Genomic DNA, 17,891 nt, shown 5'->3' on the forward strand with positions numbered 1-17,891 from the left:
CGCGTGCACACTTAACAGAATTCAGTAGACGACATTTCACACAAGTTTTTGCTTGATTCGTTCCGCATCCATTTTATCGAGTTCCTTCGGCACACTCTTCGGTCTGTTTTCGTGGTGCTGAAAAACCAGCGCGATGCCATGTCTGCTTGCTGTATTTTTTTGTATTATGGGCGACTTTGTGCTTACGAGGGACAACAGTGAGATTGGCATGTCTAAGCGTTCGCTCATTCCTATCGTTGCTTTCCCCGCTTTTCTTCTCTCGGCCAGAGGTTCTCATACACATCTAAGATCCCCGCACAAAAAAAGCCGGCTATACGTTGCCTTCCAACATGGTTGTGAAAACTGGATTACATTGCCTGCCGACACAACTTAGAGCAGGCTCCAGGCACGAGCTGGCTACCTTTGTCTTTGCACGCGCCAAATCATATGGAAGCAACTTGTTCTCTGCTTATGGGCATTCTGGCACCAGATATGAGCGGTCCCTAGATTCATATTAGTATCGAATATTGAACTCTTTGTGAAAACTATGGATTTCCCATGTGGTCTAGCACTGTTATAAAATTATGCACTGAATTTACGTGGGCAAAGGATTTTTATTTAGTTCAGACCATTACAATATAGTGCAAATGCGTAAATGCTTATTGTACCGAGGCAGTGGTCAACAGCTGCTAAAAATTTGTTATATAAGGTCGTGCAACGCAAGATCCCTTATAAATGCCCTGACGTTGCATTCATAATTCAGCATTGAATCAGATAAAGCTAGAATCCGAAGTTCCAGCAACTAAATGAAAGTTCTTGGTGGCACACTAGTTGAGTTTTGAAATCTTAGTTCGCCATTCCTTTCAGTGCATTTACTAATGGCTACATACAGTTCTCCGTGAGGCACTGAATGAAATAAATTAACACATTTAGGCTAAGCCCGTAACTCATGCGAGCGTTGGTTTCCACCGTGGGATGACTTTTTTCACCGGTTGTAGACTGTCGACTGATAGTTTATAGGCAATGGTATATTTAGGTTTAGAATACAGAGGTCTATAGACAAAGGGCTAGAGTATTGCCAGGCCATAAATCTATAGACTGCCTATAGACAGTAACCTACTGGAAGTTTATGGATATATATCTATAGATCTTCTATAGACAGTCAATAGACCTGTCTATTAGACATTCAGTAGAATTTGGTCTGTATACTGTCTATAGACCGAATTATACAGGAAGTGTATAGACATAAGTCAATAGATCGTCTATGAACACTGTATACACCTGCGTCTATTAACCTTTCAGGAGACATTTGTCTACACACAAGTCTAATAAAAGTGTATGGCCATAAATATTGTCACAAATGGCTTACAGAATCAAAAAGACTAGGCTCAGGCCGCAAGAAAACAAGCAGTGTTCCACCTGCAAAGAGCACGCGCGTCTCACTTCTTTTTCTTCAATGTGCCGCCCGGGGACACCTGGCGGCATTATTCCCCCTCCCCACCCAGAAAAAGGAACCAAAAACATGGGCGCACATGGAACGAACAAGGTGCCCGCTACTGCGTAAAGTACGGCTTCATACGCAGTACGCGCACGACCTCAGGATGCGGTCGACGGCGCGAAATGGACAGAGTGCCATCGGGGAGGACTTCATACGTCACATCCGTGATGCGGCGCAGCACTGTGTAGGGTCCAAAGTAGCCGCTCAGGAGCTTTTCCGACAGACCGGGGTGATGTACCGGGGTCCATACCCACACTTTGTCGTCGGGGTGGTACTCGACGTGGCGATGTCGTTGGTTGTAGCGTTCTGCATCAGTTGCCTGCTGCCGGCGGATGTGCATACGGGCCAGTTGGCCGGCTTCCTCTGCGTGCCGGGTAAATTCCTCGGAGTCTGGCCTGAGCGCGTGGTCGTCAGGGGGCCACGGAAGCTTGGCGTCGAGCATCGTTTGGACATCACGCCCGTAGACGAGGCGAAACGGCGTCAATCGAGTCGTTTCCTGGATCGTCGTGTTGTAGGCAAACGTCACATATGGGAGGTTCTCCTTACCAGTCTTGTGCTGTACGTCGACGTACATTGCGAGCATGTACGCTAAGGTTTTGCTGAGGCGCTCCGTGAGCCCGTTTGACTGCGGATGGTATGCAGTAGTCTTGCGGCGGTTCGTGTGACTCAGCTAGAACACCTCGTGCATGAGCTGCGCTGTAAAAGCGGTGCCCCTATCGGTGATGACGGAGGATGGGGCGCCATGCCGTAAAACAATGTGGTGTATGAAGAAGCGCGCGATTTCAGAGGATGTATTGCGCGGCACCGCCGGGGTTTCCGCATAGCGCGTCAAATAATCAGTCGGAACTATAATCCACGTATTGCCAGAAGACAACACAGGGAATGGGCCCAGAATATCAATTCCGACTTGGTCAAAAGGTGTGCGAGGTGGCGCAATTGGTTAAAGCAAACCTGCGGGCTTGAGAGGTGGTGACTTACGACGCTGGCACTCACGGCAACCTCTGACGTAGCGGTGGATGGTCTTTGCAAGTTTAGGCCAACAATAGCCCTGACGCACTCGAGCGAGCGTGCGTGCAAATCCCAAGTGACCAGAGGTGGGCTCATCATGACACGCCGAAAGGATGTCGTCGCGGAGGTCTGATGGCACGACTAGGAGGTAGGGCCGGTCACCGTAGCTGGAGTTTTTCTTGAACAGTACGCCATTGCGAATGAAAAAGAGGACAAGTGGCGGGAAAAGCGTCGAAATACGTTGGAAGCATGGCCTTCCAGGTGATCCATGAGAGGCCGCAGGTCAGCGTCAGCACGCAGTTTTGCCACTAAGTGCGAACTGCTGATCACACCTAGGAAACGATTGTCATCCTCTGCGCTGTCATCAGCTTGCACGACGGGTGCGCGTGAGAGCGTGTCGGCGTCTTCGTGTTTATGTCCGGACTTATAGGCAATTGCGTAATCAAATTCTTGATGGCGAAGGCTCCAACGAGCTAGGCAGCCCGATGGGTCCCGGAGATTGGTAAGCCAGCACAAGGAATTGTGGTCGGTGACCACTTTAAAATGACGACCATATATATAAGGCCGAAATTTCATCGTCGCCCAAACGATCGCGAGGAACTCCTTTTCCGAGGTGGAGTAGTTGATTTCGGTGCGCGAGAGTGTGCGACTCGCATACGCGATCACACGTTCCACGCCTTTTTGATGTTGAACGAGGACGGCACCACGCCCGGTGTTGCTAGCGTTGGTGTGCATCTCGGTAGTATCCTCCTCGTCGAAGTGAGCCAGCACAGGGGTAGTGTGCAGGCGTTGGCATAGCTCTGTGAAAGCAGCCTGTGGCTCAGCAGTACAGGCGAATGGTGTATCGTCAAGTGTTAAACGGGTGAGGGGTTCAGCGATCTTAGAGAAGTCGGCGATAAAACGGTGGTAGTAGGCGCACAAACCCAAGAAGCGCTTGAGCGTTTTTATTGTAGTAGGACGGGGAAACATGACTACGGCGGCAGTTTTCTCCGGCTCGGGTGGTATGCCATCGGCGATCACAATATGGCCGAGATAGTTGAGCTCTTTGTAGCCAAAGTGGCATTTCTCGGGTTTAAGTGTCAAGTCGGCCAACCGCTGGGCTTCCAACAGGGTCCGCAGGCGTTGAAGATTTTGATCGAAGGTTTCTGAAAACACCACCACGTCATCTAGGCAAACTAAACAGGTGTGCCATTTTAGGCCAGCCAGGACAGTATCCATCATGCGCTGAAACGTCGCTGCCGCAGAGCAAAGGCCGAAGGGCAACACCTTAACTTCATATAGGCCGTCGGGTGTGATGAAGGCCGTTTTTTCACGGTCACTCTCATCAACCTCAATCTGCCAATATCCGGTCTTTAGGTCGATCGACAAAAAATACTTGACGCGGAGAAGTCTGTCGAGCGAGTCGTCGATGCGGGACAGCGGGTAGACGTCCTTTTTCGTTATGGCGTTCAGCTTACGGTAATTCACGCAAAAGCGCAGTGTCCCATCCTTCTTAACGAGCACGAAGGGTGACGACCACAGGCTCTTAGAGGGCTGAATAATGTCGTCTGTAAGCATCTCCTTCACCTGCGTTTGAACAGCGTCGCGTTCCTTCGAGGAAATGCGGTACGGCTGCTGTCGTATGGGGCGACGTCATCAGAAGTGATGATCCGATGCTTCGTGATGGTCGTTTGCCGCACTTTCGAGGGGGAGGCGATATAGGTTTTGTACTGGAGGAGAAGGGCGCGGAGGTCGCGGTGTTGAGTCGCTGAGAGCCCGGAGATAATATCGATGCGATACAGGGACGTGTCCGGGTGGTCCATGGCCTCGGACGCAAAGCACTCAGTAACATCGGCCAATTGGTCGGCCCACGCGACGGCAGTAGCTCGAAAAGGTGACGAGGTTCGGTCGTAAAATTAGTAATCAGGAGTTCCGCCCGACGGTTACGGAGGTGGACAACACTTTGGGCAGCAAGGCGGAAATTTGGGCGAGTTGGTAAGTGTTCATTTTCGCTCTCAGCGCAACACGAACGGGACACAAGACGAAGAACTAGCACAAACAGGCGCTTTGGGCCGCGCAAATGTCATGTGTCAGCAGCAAGAAAAGGTTGCCCTCGGCGACTGCAGGTACATCACGTAGTCGATCATCGCATTCGACGCTTGCAAAAACATTGGGTCGCGGTGAGATCAAGACACTTTCAGTGGAAATACGAAGGGCGGAGCTGTATTGCCGAGCGTCGGAGGTGTCTTCGGCTTTCGCTGTCGAAAACGTAACGGTTCTGTGCCGCAGGTCAATAACAGCACCATTCTCACGGAGGAATTCTGCGGCCAAAATCAGGTCACGACAACAGTCGCGGCGTGCCAGGCACCTAACTACGAACGTCGAGTCACTGATCTGTACCCTATCCGTGCACTGTCCAAGCGGAGTAATGATATGGCCCCCCGCCGTCCCGATCTGCATGCCAGATCAAGGAGTTTTAACTTTCGTTAGAAGTGCTGCCAATTTGCCACTGATAATTGAAAACTCCGCTCTTGTGTCCACCAACGCGCTAATGCTGTGACCATCGAGAAGCACGGGTATGTTGAAGGAGAAGCGGTCCTTTAGTTCAGCCGCTGTCGTCGACGTCGTAAAAGCTCTATCATCGGATGTCTGCGTCGTCTGCATCGTCAGGGGGTCTTTACAGCGTCGATATTCAGCGACCACGCCCCCGGAGGTCGCTGTCCTCAGTTTTCTCGGCGAGGGCTGGGCGAGCGGTCCTTCGTCGCTCGCGAGGAGTTCTGCGCATTCAGTGAAAACGATGGACGGCGAGGCGACGGTGATCGAAACTGACGGCGCGCCATGGATCACTGAGGTTGCTGGGTCAGGTACTCTTCAATCTAACGGAGCCGTTCGCCAACCTGGGGCCTTGGCGCATCGGAGGAAAAACCCTGCCGGCCAAGCTGTCGATATGGGCACCGGCGGAACAGGTGACCGGGCTCCCCACAGTAGAGGCACGAACGCCGGCAGTCAGGGCCACGCCAGACGTCCGCTCTGCGCAGGGATTCTCGATCACTCGGGATGCGGTGCTGCCCTGGCTGCACGGAGGGTAGCAGGACGTCGTGATGGTTGGAAAAAACGGCCGCTGGATTTGGGGCAGAGCGTCGCAGCGCGTCAGCGTAGGTCGGGTGGCAGTAGTCTGTCTGGGTAGGCTGTGGTTCGGCGCGTAGTAATGGAGGCTTGAAAGCTTGCTGTACCTCTTCGCGGATAACGCTCATAAGGGAGCTGGCCGCTGGCTGCGACGTATCACAAGTCTTCTCTAGCTCCTCACGGACAACAGCGGATCATGTCGCGGAGAAAGTCGGTATTGCTGTTGAAAACCGGAAGGGACTCCGTAACAGAAGCAGCAAGGACTGGCCGGGCGTACGCGGTGGAACGCTGCCGGAGGACCTGCTCCATCGTGACTGCCTCTGTTAGAAACTCGGCAACAGTGCTGGGGGTGCTGCGCACGAGGCCGGCGAAAAGCTGTTGTCTAACACCGCGCATTAGGTGGCGCAGCTTTTTGGCTTCCGACATGGCTGGGTCAGCCCGTCGGAAAAGCTGCATCATGTTTTCGACGTACATGGTAACCGTTTCTTTGGGCATTTGCATACGGGACTGCAAGGCTCGTTCAGCTCGCTCCCGACGATCAGCGCTGGCATACGCGGCGAGCAGTTGACGTCGGAACTCAGGCCAAGATGAAAGAGTGTCTTCACGGTTTTCGTACCACGTACGAGCACCGTCCTCCAAGCTGAAGAAAATGTTCCTCAGCTAGGCGGCGTCATCCCATTGGTTAAATGCGGCGACACGTTCAAACTGGAGGAGCTAATCTTCCACGTCCTCCAGTTGAGTCCCGTGAAAAGGCTTTGGTAGCAGTGGGTTCTGGAAGGTGTAGTAGGCTGCACCTTGCATGACCGGTTGAGAGGTAGGCGCCGAGGGAGAGTCGAATAACCTGAGCACAGGAGGCAGTCGGCCAGGCGGCGAGGCTGTCTCCAATAGTCTATGCTCAGGGGGCAGTCCAATATTTCGGCTGCTGACCCGGTACACTGGCGTGTCGACAGGGAGATGCCTGCGGTCCTCGGTGTTCGGAGGGGCGTGCGCATATTCAAGAGTGATTTACCCAGCGCACTCCACCACAAAATGTCACAAATGGGTTGCAGAATCAAAAAGGCTAGGCACAGGCCGCAAGGAAACAAGCAGTGTCCCAGCTGCAAAGAGCACGCGCGTCTCACTTCTTTTTCAAGGCGCCGCCCGGGGACACCTGTCGGCAATGTATAGATTGTCTGTAGACTGGTTTATATGATTTGTCTACAGAAAGTCTATAGACAGTCTAAGGACTGTCTAATGAAATTTTCGTAGGGGCGTGCGCTGTCTCGTCTAATGATGCCGCTTATGTCTGCGCTGCTATGCTGACCCTAAGGCGCGGAATAGGCAGTCGATGAGGAACCAGTGATAGTAAGGCGCTCCTCGCGAGCTGTGAGCTGACTTTATCGTGCTGCATGTTAGAGGGGCGGCCAGAAAAATCGCTTAGCCTCTGAATTACGGCCAAAGTGCAACTATGTTTTAGCGCCGTGTGAGCTCGATTTACATGGCATTTCCGGAAACGCACACGTGCATTCTGACCTGGATTGTGTTTAATTTTTAAATCTCTGGGTTATTACCTGTCCGGACCGTGCAGTGCTAATCACTGAGAGATGCGCATCGCTCGTTACGTGTAGACGCTCGCTTGAGTTGCGTGGGGGACAGCGACGTTTGACCAAAAATGTTTTGTCATGCTTTCGAGTGAAGCACAGGACGTTTGTCAAAATTGCAGTCGAGCGGCGCTGGAGGAATGCTTTTCGTGTGATGGCTGAATAAAAGTCGCTGCTGGCGCAAACGGGCGGCCTGTACAAACACACACCGCGAAGAATATACGAGCTGCATCCCGTCTCCCCTTTACTTGCACACTTATGGATACGTCCATCCCTGTTATGCGAGCCGGTAGTCTCCCCCGCTGGCGTGTACGCCGTTCGTTGTGAAAGCTGAGTAAAGGTCGCCCAGACAAGAGACGGTTTGAATTTCTTTTAGAGTGTCTCCTTCAAGAATCTCGCTTACCCATGCACAAATTTCGCCAACATTTGTGCGAGAGTGCGGAGGCAGAGTTTGCTTCTCTGATCTTGCGTTTCATTAAGAACCCGGAAAGTTACTGGGTGCTGATTTGGGCAAACGAATAATCACGTTGTGCTATTTTGGCTGCGCTGTGGTTGAAGACGTCAAATGGTCCATTAAAATGGCTCCTATTTGAGCGCGTTCGTTGGTTTCGTTGATATTTATTTCTAGCTGCTTTAGGTGAGGTTAACTGCTTGGAAAAACGAACTCTTTACTGCGCTGCTCAAGCTATACTTGAATTCCAAACTAAGTGAATTTTAGATGTATTTTATCGTTGCGGTAATGCATACACATGTTGTCCCAAGCTCACGGTTGCGTATGAAAGGACGCAGCTGCAGCCGCAATTTGCTGCTTGAGTTTTTCTGGATAATGCGCGCCGCATGGAAGCGCTCCAATCCGCTTGTTTCTAAGAGCACGCGGTTAGTATGTCAATGCTGTTCCCTCTTGGTGCTTCAAGTTATAGGTGCAAAACTGTGAAGAGGTTCGCAGTCTGCTTGGCAGGTTTTGCACTGTTTGAACCCGTTTTAGTATAGGCATACGTACCAGGTTTTACGCAGCGTATTCTTGAAGGCGATTGTTTAATAGCGGGTGATGACATTAATGCGGATGGCGTTCACAACAGCTCATATTGAGTCAGTGCTGATGCATGACATAATTCCCGAAGTCTTATGTTCCAACATAAAAGGAATGCCATTCAGATTTCAATACGAAGCCAAGGCAACGTGAGAAAATCAAGAGGAAGGGTAGATAATTTAGTAAACTGCCGGCCGTGAGCGTGTCTGTCAAATTCTGGGTGAAATCTACAAAAACGTAATCTGTTTGCTGGTTGGCCATGGAACAATTCAATTAAGTAGTAAATTGAAATAACTGGGTATCACACGCTTAAACTTTGCGAAACTCATGCTGATTTAAAAAGAAAAAGTTATTCCTTCCTAATGGTTGTAAATGTGAGAAGCGATAATATAGTTACATGACATCAATGGTATTCGCTAGGCCGAGGGCCGAAGGCTTGAGACAGCCGGACCGCTCACAAAAAAATAGCGCACCAAGGCGTCGTCTTCTCTAAACACTTCGTCGTCCTCTAAGCGTATTTACCAGCGGCAAAAGCACAGTCCCGGTGCGTACTAGACGGGCAAAGCAGTGTTCGAGTAGTAAGTCTTGAGGCAGGAAACATAGATGATATCATGCGAGTTCGAGTGGGCGGGGACTCTGGGTGCAGCGGTGTGATCTCGTACGTCACCGTGGTCACTGGAAGTCGGACATGGTAAGGGCCCGTATAGCGGGGCTGAAGTTTGTCACACAGGCCCACACAGCGGGACGAGACCCAGAGCAAGACGGGACCCAGAGCCAGAAGGGTAGGTGACGTGACGATGGCGACAGTGATGAAGGCGTTTCTCCGATTGTTCGGACGCGGACAACCTTTGCCGAGCTACAATACGGGCTGCGTCGACGCGGGCGATGGCGTCCCGAAGATAAGAAGTCTTGGAGGCAGTGTCGGGAAGTACACTGTCAAAGGGCAGCAGAGGATCGCGGCCAAGGCGCGGTATCGTGACGTGTAAAATTATATGGGAAGGTCACAAATGGGGGGCTAATATCCCAGTCAGAGTGATGTCGAGAGACGTACATTGGAATCATGTCGGTCAAGGCATACGGCTCAGGCGTTCAGTAAGGCCGTTTGCCGGGGGGGTGGCAGGCCGGGACGAATTTATGATGGACAGAGCACGAGCTGAGCGGTTCGGCGACAACTTGGGGTAGAAAGCAGCGGCTGAGATCTGTGAGCAGGTGACGCGGAGCTCCATGATGGAGGATGAAGTCGTGCAGGAGGACGTCAGTGACAATAGTAGCGCAGCTGGTTGTAATCGCTCAGGTGATACCGTGGTGCGTCGAATACTCCGTCGTGACGGCGATCCACTTGTTCCCTATAGCAGACAACGAAAAATGGCCAAGCAGATCAAGGCCGACACGGGAAAATGGATCTATCGGGTTGGGAATGGGCTAAAGGCGGCTGGGAGGGAAAACCGAAAAATTTTTCAGGCGGTGGCAGCACTCCCAAGCGCCTACATAGCGCCGGACAGACGGTAGTGACCTGGCCAAAAGAAGCGACGGCGCACACTGTCGTACGTGCGGGATACGCCAACATGAACTGCCGTGGAAGCATCATTGAGCTCTTCAAGGAGGCTCGAACCCGGGTGTTCAGGAACCACAAGCAACAGCTCAGCCCCGCCAGGCCGCATGTTGCGCAGGCAGAGGATGTTCCCTTAGAGCGCGAATGCGGCGAGGGAAGGATCAGAGCGGTTGGAAGCGAGGGGGTCGATAAGAGAGCACAGCGAGGAACCTAAGCGCTGTTCTAAGCGATGTTGCTAAAGTCTGATGTGAACAAAACGCAGGCGTCAGTCTGACATTCGTTTGAGGAACGCCGGACGACAGGGTAACGGGACAAGCAATCTGCGTCTTGATGGAAACGGCCAGACTTATGGACAACAGAAAATGTATATACTTTCAGGGGATGAGCCCAGCGCCCAAGCCGGCCAACAGGGTCTGTGAGTGAAGATAGCCAGCACAAGGCGTGATCATCCGTTATAGCAGAGAAAGGGGTGGCGGAACAAGCAAGGGCGGAGTTTGGTAATCGCCCAAAGGAGGGTGAGACATTCCCGGCAGGTTATAGAAGTTACGCTCTGAATGGGAAAGAAGGCGGCTAGCGTACGCAGTCATGCGGATCTGGTCGTGTTGCCGCTGAGAAAGTATGGCACCAATGCCACGGCCACTCGCGTCGGTCGAAGTTTCGTGTGAGCTGAGGAATCGAAATTAGCCAAGACGGGTGGAACGGTGAGGGCACAAACAAGTGTTATGAAGGTGGCTATTTGGTTGGGCCCCCAAGTGAACGTGACGTCCTTAGTGAGGAGAGTGGTAAGAGGGCGATAAATTTCTGCAAAGTTCGCGATGAACCGGCGGAAATATGAGCAGAGCCCCAAGAAGCTCCGCACATCGCTAGAGAACGCGGAGTTTGGAAAGAACTCACGGCGCGAACTTTATCGCTGTCGGGTTAAACTCCTGTGGAATCGACCAAGTGACCAAAGACCATTAGCTGACAGCGGCCGAACGTACATCTGTTCGAGTTCAGCTGAAGAGCGGCGCGGCGGAAGACGGCGAGGGTCACTGAAAGGAGGATCAGGTGGCTCTGGAATGCAGACGAAAAAAACGATCACATCATCCAAATAACAAAAACATGTTCTCTTGGTTTGATCATAGAAGGTGGGCAAGAAGCAGGCTGACGACCACGCGGTAGGTGACTATGGGATAGGCTCTAGAAATAGCAGGGGAGAGTTATTAGTCGAATTCGCGGATAGAAATAATTTACGGATCATGAATACCTTCTTCCGCAAACGAGAAAACAGGAGGTGGACCTGGAAGAGCCCCAATGGTGAGATTAAAAATGAAATCGACTTCATACTATGCGCTAAACCTGGCATCATTCAGGATGTGGCCGTCCTCGGAAGGGTGCGTTGCAGCGACCATAGAATGGTAAGGTCTAGAATTAGCTTAGACTTGAAGAGGGAACGGAAGAAGCTAGCGAAGAAGAAGACCATTAACGAGTTAGCCGTAAGAGGGAAAGCACGGGAGTTTAGGATAGCGCTGCAAAACAGATATTCGGCTTTAACTGAGGAAGATGATCTTGATGTTCATTCAATGCACGATAACCTGACATCAATAATTACGGAGTGCGCAGTAGAAGTAGGCGGTAGGTCAGTTCGAAAAGATACCGGGAAGCTATCTCAGGTGACGAAAGATCTGATTAAGAAGCGCCAAAACATGAAGGCATCTAACACTACCGATGGAATAGAGCTAACGGAGCTATCAAAGTTAATAAATAAGCGCAAGGTAGCCGACATAAGGAAGTTTAATATGGAGAGAATCGAGCATGCTATAAAGAACGGAGGTAGCCTAAAAACAGTGAAGAGGAAACTAGGCATAGGTAAAAACCAGATGTATGCATTAAGAGACAAGCAGGGGAATGTCATTAGCAATATGGATAAGATAGTTAACGTAGCCGAAGAGTTCTACACAGACCTGTACAGTAGCCAATGTAATCAGAGCGCTAATGAGAAAGACAGCAGTGCACAGCAATGCGTCATCCCGCCAGTAACGAAAGATGAAGTAAAGAAAGCCTTAAAAGCAATGAAAAGGGGAAAAGCAGCTGGGGAGGATCAGGTAACAGCAGATCTGTTGAAGGATGGAGGGGACATCGTGCTAGAAAAACTAGCCACCCTGTATACGCAATGCCTTATGACCTCGACTGTACCAGAAGCTTGGAAGAATGCAAACATTATCTTAATTCATAAGAAGGGAGACGCCAAGGACTTGAAAAATTACAGGCCGATCAGCTTACTATCCGTTGCCTACAAAGTATTTACTAAGGTAATCGCTAATAGAGTGAGGGCCACGTTAGACTTTAATCAACCAAAAGATCAGGCAGGCTTTCGTAAAGGATATTCCACAATAGATCATATTCACACTATCAATCAGGTGATAGAGAAATGCACAGAATATAACCAACCTCTCTATATAGCTTTCATTGATTACGAGAAAGCATTCGACTCAGTGGAAACCTCAGCAGTCATACAGGCATTGCGTAATCAGGGGGTAGAAGAGCCTTATGTCAAAATACTGGAAGATATATATAGCAACTGCACAGCTACTATAGTCCTCCATAAAGTCAGCAATAAAATTCCAATAAGAAAGGGCGTCAGGCAAGGAGACACGATCTCGCCAATGCTGTTCACCGCATGTTTGCAGGAGGTTTTTCGAGGCCTGAATTGGGAACAGTTGGGAATAAGAATAAATGGAGAATACCTAAATAATCTGCGATTTGCTGATGACATTGCCTTGCTGAGTCACTCAGGAGGTGAACTGCAAATCATGATCAACGAGTTAGACAGGCAGAGCAGATCGATGGGTCTAAAAATTAACATGCAGAAAACCAAGGTAATGTTCAACAGCCTAGCAAGAGAACAACAGTTCACAATTGGCAGCGAGAGCCTAGAAATTGTGACGGAATACGTCTACTTAGGGCAGGTAGTGACAGCTGATCCGGATCATGAGAGGGAGATAACTAGAAGGATAAGAATGGGGTGGAGCGCATATGGCAAATTCTCGCAGATCATGAGTGGCAGTTTACCAATTTCCCTTAAGAGGAAAGTGTACAACAGCATAATCTTACCGGTACTCACCTACGGGGCAGAAACGTGGAGGCTAACGAAAAGAGTTCAGCTTAAGTTAAGGACAACGCAGCGAGCCATGGAAAGAAAAATGATAGGTGTAACGTTAAGAGATCGGAAGCGGGCAGAGTGGGTGAGGGAACAAACACGGGTTAATGACATCCTGGTCGAAATCAAGAGAAAGAAATGGGCTTGGGCAGGGCATGTAATGGCGAAGGCAAGATAACCGCTGGTCTTTAAGGGTAACGGAGTGGGTTCCAAGAGAAAGTAAGCGTAGCAGGGGGCGACAGAAGGTTAGGTGGGCGGATGAGATTAAGAAGTCTGCAGGCAAAGGGTGGATGCAGCTGGCAAAGGATAGGGTTAATTGGAGAGACATGGGGGAGGCCTTTGCCCTGCAGTGGGTGTAGTAAGGCTGATGATGATGATGATGATGATGATGATGATGATGTTCTCTTGAACCTGCACAGGAGGAGTGTATCATGCGCTCGAAGATCGCAGGGGCACTGAAGAGCCCGAATGGCCTTTAAATTGATACACGGGGACACCGCGGTGGCTTAGTGGTAATGCGCTTAGCTGCTGGCCCGAAAGACGCGGGTTAAATTCCAGCCGCGGTGGTCGATTTTCGATGCAGGCGAAATTCTAGAGGCCCGTTTACTGCGTGATATCCGTGCATGTTAGAACCGCAGGTGGTCGAAATTTCCGGAGCCCTTCACTACGGTGTCCCTCATAGCCTGAGTCCCTTCGGGACGTTAAACCTCCATAAACCTTTACATGGATGCAGGCCGTCCGGGGCGACAAACGTGGTTTTCTCACGGTCCCTTTCGTCGACAGCTATCTGCCAGTATCCAGAACGGAGGTTGATGGAGGAAAAGTGGCTGGTGCAATGCAAGCAGTCGAGGGTGTCGTGGTTGCGGGAAAGGGGGTAGACGCCTTTATTTGTGATGTTATTCAGATGACGGTAATCGAAACACAACCTCCAGGTTTGATCTTTGTTTTTGACAAGGACGAAAGGCGACGCCCTTGGACTACTTCGAGGCTTGATAATGTCGCGCTTCAACATTTTGTCCACCTCCGTCAGCATGACACACCGCTTATAGAGAGAAAGAGACCCTATAGAGCCGTCTCTGAATAGGGTGGGCATCTGCAGTGTCAGTCCGGTGGGTGACAAGAGAGGTTTGACCCAAGCGGCGGTCATCAAAGTGGAAAATGTCGCTTTATAAAGAGAAGATGATATGAAATGTCGTAGAGCCTTCAGGGCAATGATCGTCCACAATCATCCTGAAAATAGGACCCGCAGAGGAAGTCCGTGATGCAGAATCCTTGGAAGCGTCAGGGGTTGGGACGGAGCTAGGGCCGAAACAGCGCAATCGGTCAGTGAGGACAGACTAGCAAGACGTTTGGAGGACGACATACGTTTGGATGGCGGCGAAGTGTTCGTAGAACGACGACGACGCCTTGGTGCGCTCTTGTGATATGTATCAGGCCTTCGGCCCTTGACCTTGTGAATACCTGTGCCGTCACGTAATATTTGGTGCGAGGTTCGGAGTATCATCCCCATCCTGGTCCTGGAGCTTCGGCGTCCTGCGTCCGCCATGGTCTTCGGCCGCTAGTTCTTGGCCTGCTTCACACGCCCGAGCCCCAGCCTTTCAGACCTGAACCGACCTCGTCATTGCTCCTCCGCCCCGTCCCCCGCCCTGACCACCCGACACAACGAACTAGAACCGACTCCATGACCGACCCGACTACCTACCTACCAACCCGAGACTCCGCTCACAAGTAAATACATTGTCCCCCTGCCCATGTCATTCGGTGCATCTAAGGGCATTCGGCGTCAGCTCCTGGCAACCTGCGGCCCGGATGTTCTTGGACCGCGACTCATTCGCTCATCTCTTTCATCGTGGCGGTCAGCACTTCACCACTTTGCGGTTACTTTTCTACCATTCTCTCACGCCCATAACTATTTCGCGCCTCTTTGAGACCGATAGAGGCGATCGCTTGGTGTCCACGGGTATTGTGACGAAGAGAACGAAGCTGGCAGGGGCGCGGGACAGAGGCATCACGCTAGACCAGCGGCCATTAAATTATCTCATTGCTGTCAGTCATCTCGTTTCGTTCATCAGCTGGCCGTCATGTACCAATATGTTCAAGTAATTTATAGCATTTACGTGTTAACAAAACAGGCCAGTAATTATCAGGTGTGTTTTTGCTTACCCGTCCTGAAGACCGGAATGACCTTGTCTATTTTCCAGTAGTGGGCAGTTCACCGGATCATTATTTCTGCTTAGATACATGGCACAAAATGTGGGTGGAATTGAAATGGTGTTTTCAAGACTCTTCGAATCTTTGTGGCCTACTCTGAGAGATCAGGATAACCTAATTTTTTTAATTAATGGTGAAATATCCTCACCACTAATAGTGATGAAATCTCTAAATGAGTAGTTAGAATCGGCAACAATTGGCATGCAGGAATGATCTTCCTCAGTAAACACTGACGCAAAATATCTGTTAGACGCGTTTGGGCATTCAGTGTCAGCTAGCGGCAAGCCATCAATATTGTGTAGCTGTATGTGGTCTTGTTTACTTTCAGAAGACACAATATAGTTTGCCAAAACTTCTTTGGACTAATCTGCAATAGCGATGGGATATTCGCGAGTAAAGTGTTTCTTTTGGGCAGCGGTAATTGAACAACAGCATGTTTTCAGACACTGTTTGTACCTAACAGGGTGAGGTGTCCAACGATATATGAGACAGATACTGTGCTATTTCCTTTCCCCAAAAACCAGTTATTATTATTATTACCTAACAGGGTGGAGAGGGAGCAGATTTGGCTTTCCTGCGCAGGCGCTTCTTTTCAAATCGTAATCGATGGAGGCCCATGTTCAACCATAGATTACCTTTGTCATTTGTTATTGTAATGACCTGTAATTGTATTGTGATTGCTAGCGCAACATAACGCACAAAATAAAAATTTGGATTGTTGCATAACTTATTTATTTAATTAGGAAAATAATGAAAGTATTCTCGCTGTTGCCTGCTGCCAGCCATAGAACCCAATATAGCCGCACGGCAAAACCAGGATATATTTAAAAAAAAATCTTGGCTGTCCTGAAAAAGTCACCGAATACAAGGTGGCACTTAAAGGCGATACCAATCAGTTTTGTAATTGCTCTCGCCCCTCCATGTCGTCTCCTGACTGCATCTTTCATATTTGCGCCCTTTGTTGTTAGCGTAATTGTCATGAGCCAGCTCACCAGCGAAAAGTGATAACAGCAAGCTAGTGCCTTTCTCCAAAGTAATTAATACCCGTGCCACATTGCACCCACCCAAGGCCTATACAGGCAGCTCAGTTTTATTCACCAATGAAGAAGACCACGAACGTATCAGTGAGAAAGGTCAGTGTTGCGGGAAGATGAAGCAGTGCAAGTTCTAGCGCCGGTTACGGTGCTTAAGGTGGCTGAAGTGAAAGTTTTAAAACAAAAGCGGACTATTTTAAACATGTGTGGACCTTTGTATTCAATTAGTCCTCTTTCCTCTATGAAAACTCCGCTCAGGGATTCTGGATTCAGTAGCAGCAGGTTTCTTGTTTTGAAAAACGCGCTACACACTAACAAACCGACAACCGGAATGGAGGACACAGGACAAGCGCGCTTATCCTGTGTCCTCCGTTCCGGTTTTCGGTTTGTTAGTGTGTAGCGCGTTTTTCAAACCAAATGTATAACCAACTAGCCCACATTGCTGCCTTGCTTAGGTCTTTTGTATTGCATTGGCTTGAATGGGAACACGATATTGAAACTTTTTAGTACGTTCAGTTGCGAGCATTAATAGAATCTGGCATCGAAGAAGAAAAGCATAAACCCTTTTCTAGGTGCTCAGTTTTTATTCTTTGTTTTGCTTTTCCGAGATGTTTTGAATGGCGCTCCGATCGCAGGTGCTCGGAGGGCGCTGATAAATTTGGGCTCCAAATGTCTCGGACGGGTGCCTACGCGTAGAGCGCCGTTAGTGACAAGGGTGTGACAAGGGCGCAACACTAGGGTTATGTAGCTGCGCACCGTGCACTTTGGAAGCGAGGAACTGATTTACACAGTCCTTTGCGGTGCTCGTATCATAAGGGTACTAAGTTGCTGTACTAGGCGCCAGATTCACAGGAAATTCGGAAGCTTTTTTCTTACTCTGAGGATTATTTAGAAAAGGTCATCGGATTTTTGCCCATGTGGTGATGTGTATGGTTCTGGCGTTTATGCCCCCCCCCCCCCCCCCCCGACTGGCTTTAGGTCCTCGGGCCGGCTATAGCGAATGCTTTCCGCTGAGTGCTGGAATGACCAGATGATGTTGCCATTCACAGAGCATGCACGCTAAGGCAGGGGTGTGCTATAGGCGTGCGTCCCGCGTGCGACCATGCGTCATTCACTCTTACGAACGGCCGGCCACTCATTCGTCAGCATAAGGCGCGCACCCGGCGCTAAGGCAGATCGACGGAAATAGCCGAGGAGTAGAGGAAAAAGGGATGTAGAGAGGGGTGCGGCGGCAACCTGCGCGATCCTAGGACATGATCGTAAAGGAATACGTGACGTCACTTTTTACGTCACTGTGTCTGTTACAATGAGAATGCGGCGTTGCACCTGGGTTCTCTTTCTTCTTTTCTCCTTGCACTCTTTCTTCTTAGACCAACATCGATTTCAAACAGTCCAACAACAGGGCCTTAACAACTGTCGCTGCATCCTCGGTGGAGCTGGCTATATCTTCGCGTCTTTCGGAGGAAGTGTTTCTTTGTAATCATGCTTTGGATGTCTCAGTTGGGTGAATCGTGCGGCAGTCTGAGTAAAAATATGCATGGAGCTCAGACGAGCTGACACCCCCTTAACACGTCCTGCATTTGTTCGGCTGCGTGTTTCAGGTTTAGTTTTTTTTCTGGAATGTAATGTTACTTTATGGCTGGTTTCAGCGTCAAACACGCACGTTGCCAATATCCAGATAAATTTATAGCGATCAGGAAAACTTACTGACCAGAAGAAAACTAAAACCAATGAAGGCAAATGGGCTCGTTCGTC

At 50.0% G+C, this 17,891-nt stretch overlaps 1 protein-coding gene across 1 annotated transcript in view; it reads right to left on the reverse strand.

Moving 5' to 3' along the window:
- Positions 1-9,490: 9,490 nt before the first annotated feature.
- The window catches only part of LOC144120312 (uncharacterized), a 39,975-nt gene continuing 31,574 nt past the window's right edge, over positions 9,491-17,891 (reverse strand). Inside the window, exons 5-6 of the mRNA XM_077652697.1 lie at positions 10,733-10,805; positions 9,491-9,546 (exon numbers count right to left, since the gene is read on the reverse strand). Of these exons, the coding sequence (XP_077508823.1) occupies positions 9,491-9,546; positions 10,733-10,805 (129 nt within the window). The remainder of the gene's footprint in view (positions 9,547-10,732; positions 10,806-17,891) is intronic.

The sequence above is a fragment of the Amblyomma americanum genome, chromosome 2, assembly GCF_052857255.1.
Source record: "Amblyomma americanum isolate KBUSLIRL-KWMA chromosome 2, ASM5285725v1, whole genome shotgun sequence".
Lineage (NCBI taxonomy): Eukaryota > Metazoa > Arthropoda > Arachnida > Ixodida > Ixodidae > Amblyomma > Amblyomma americanum.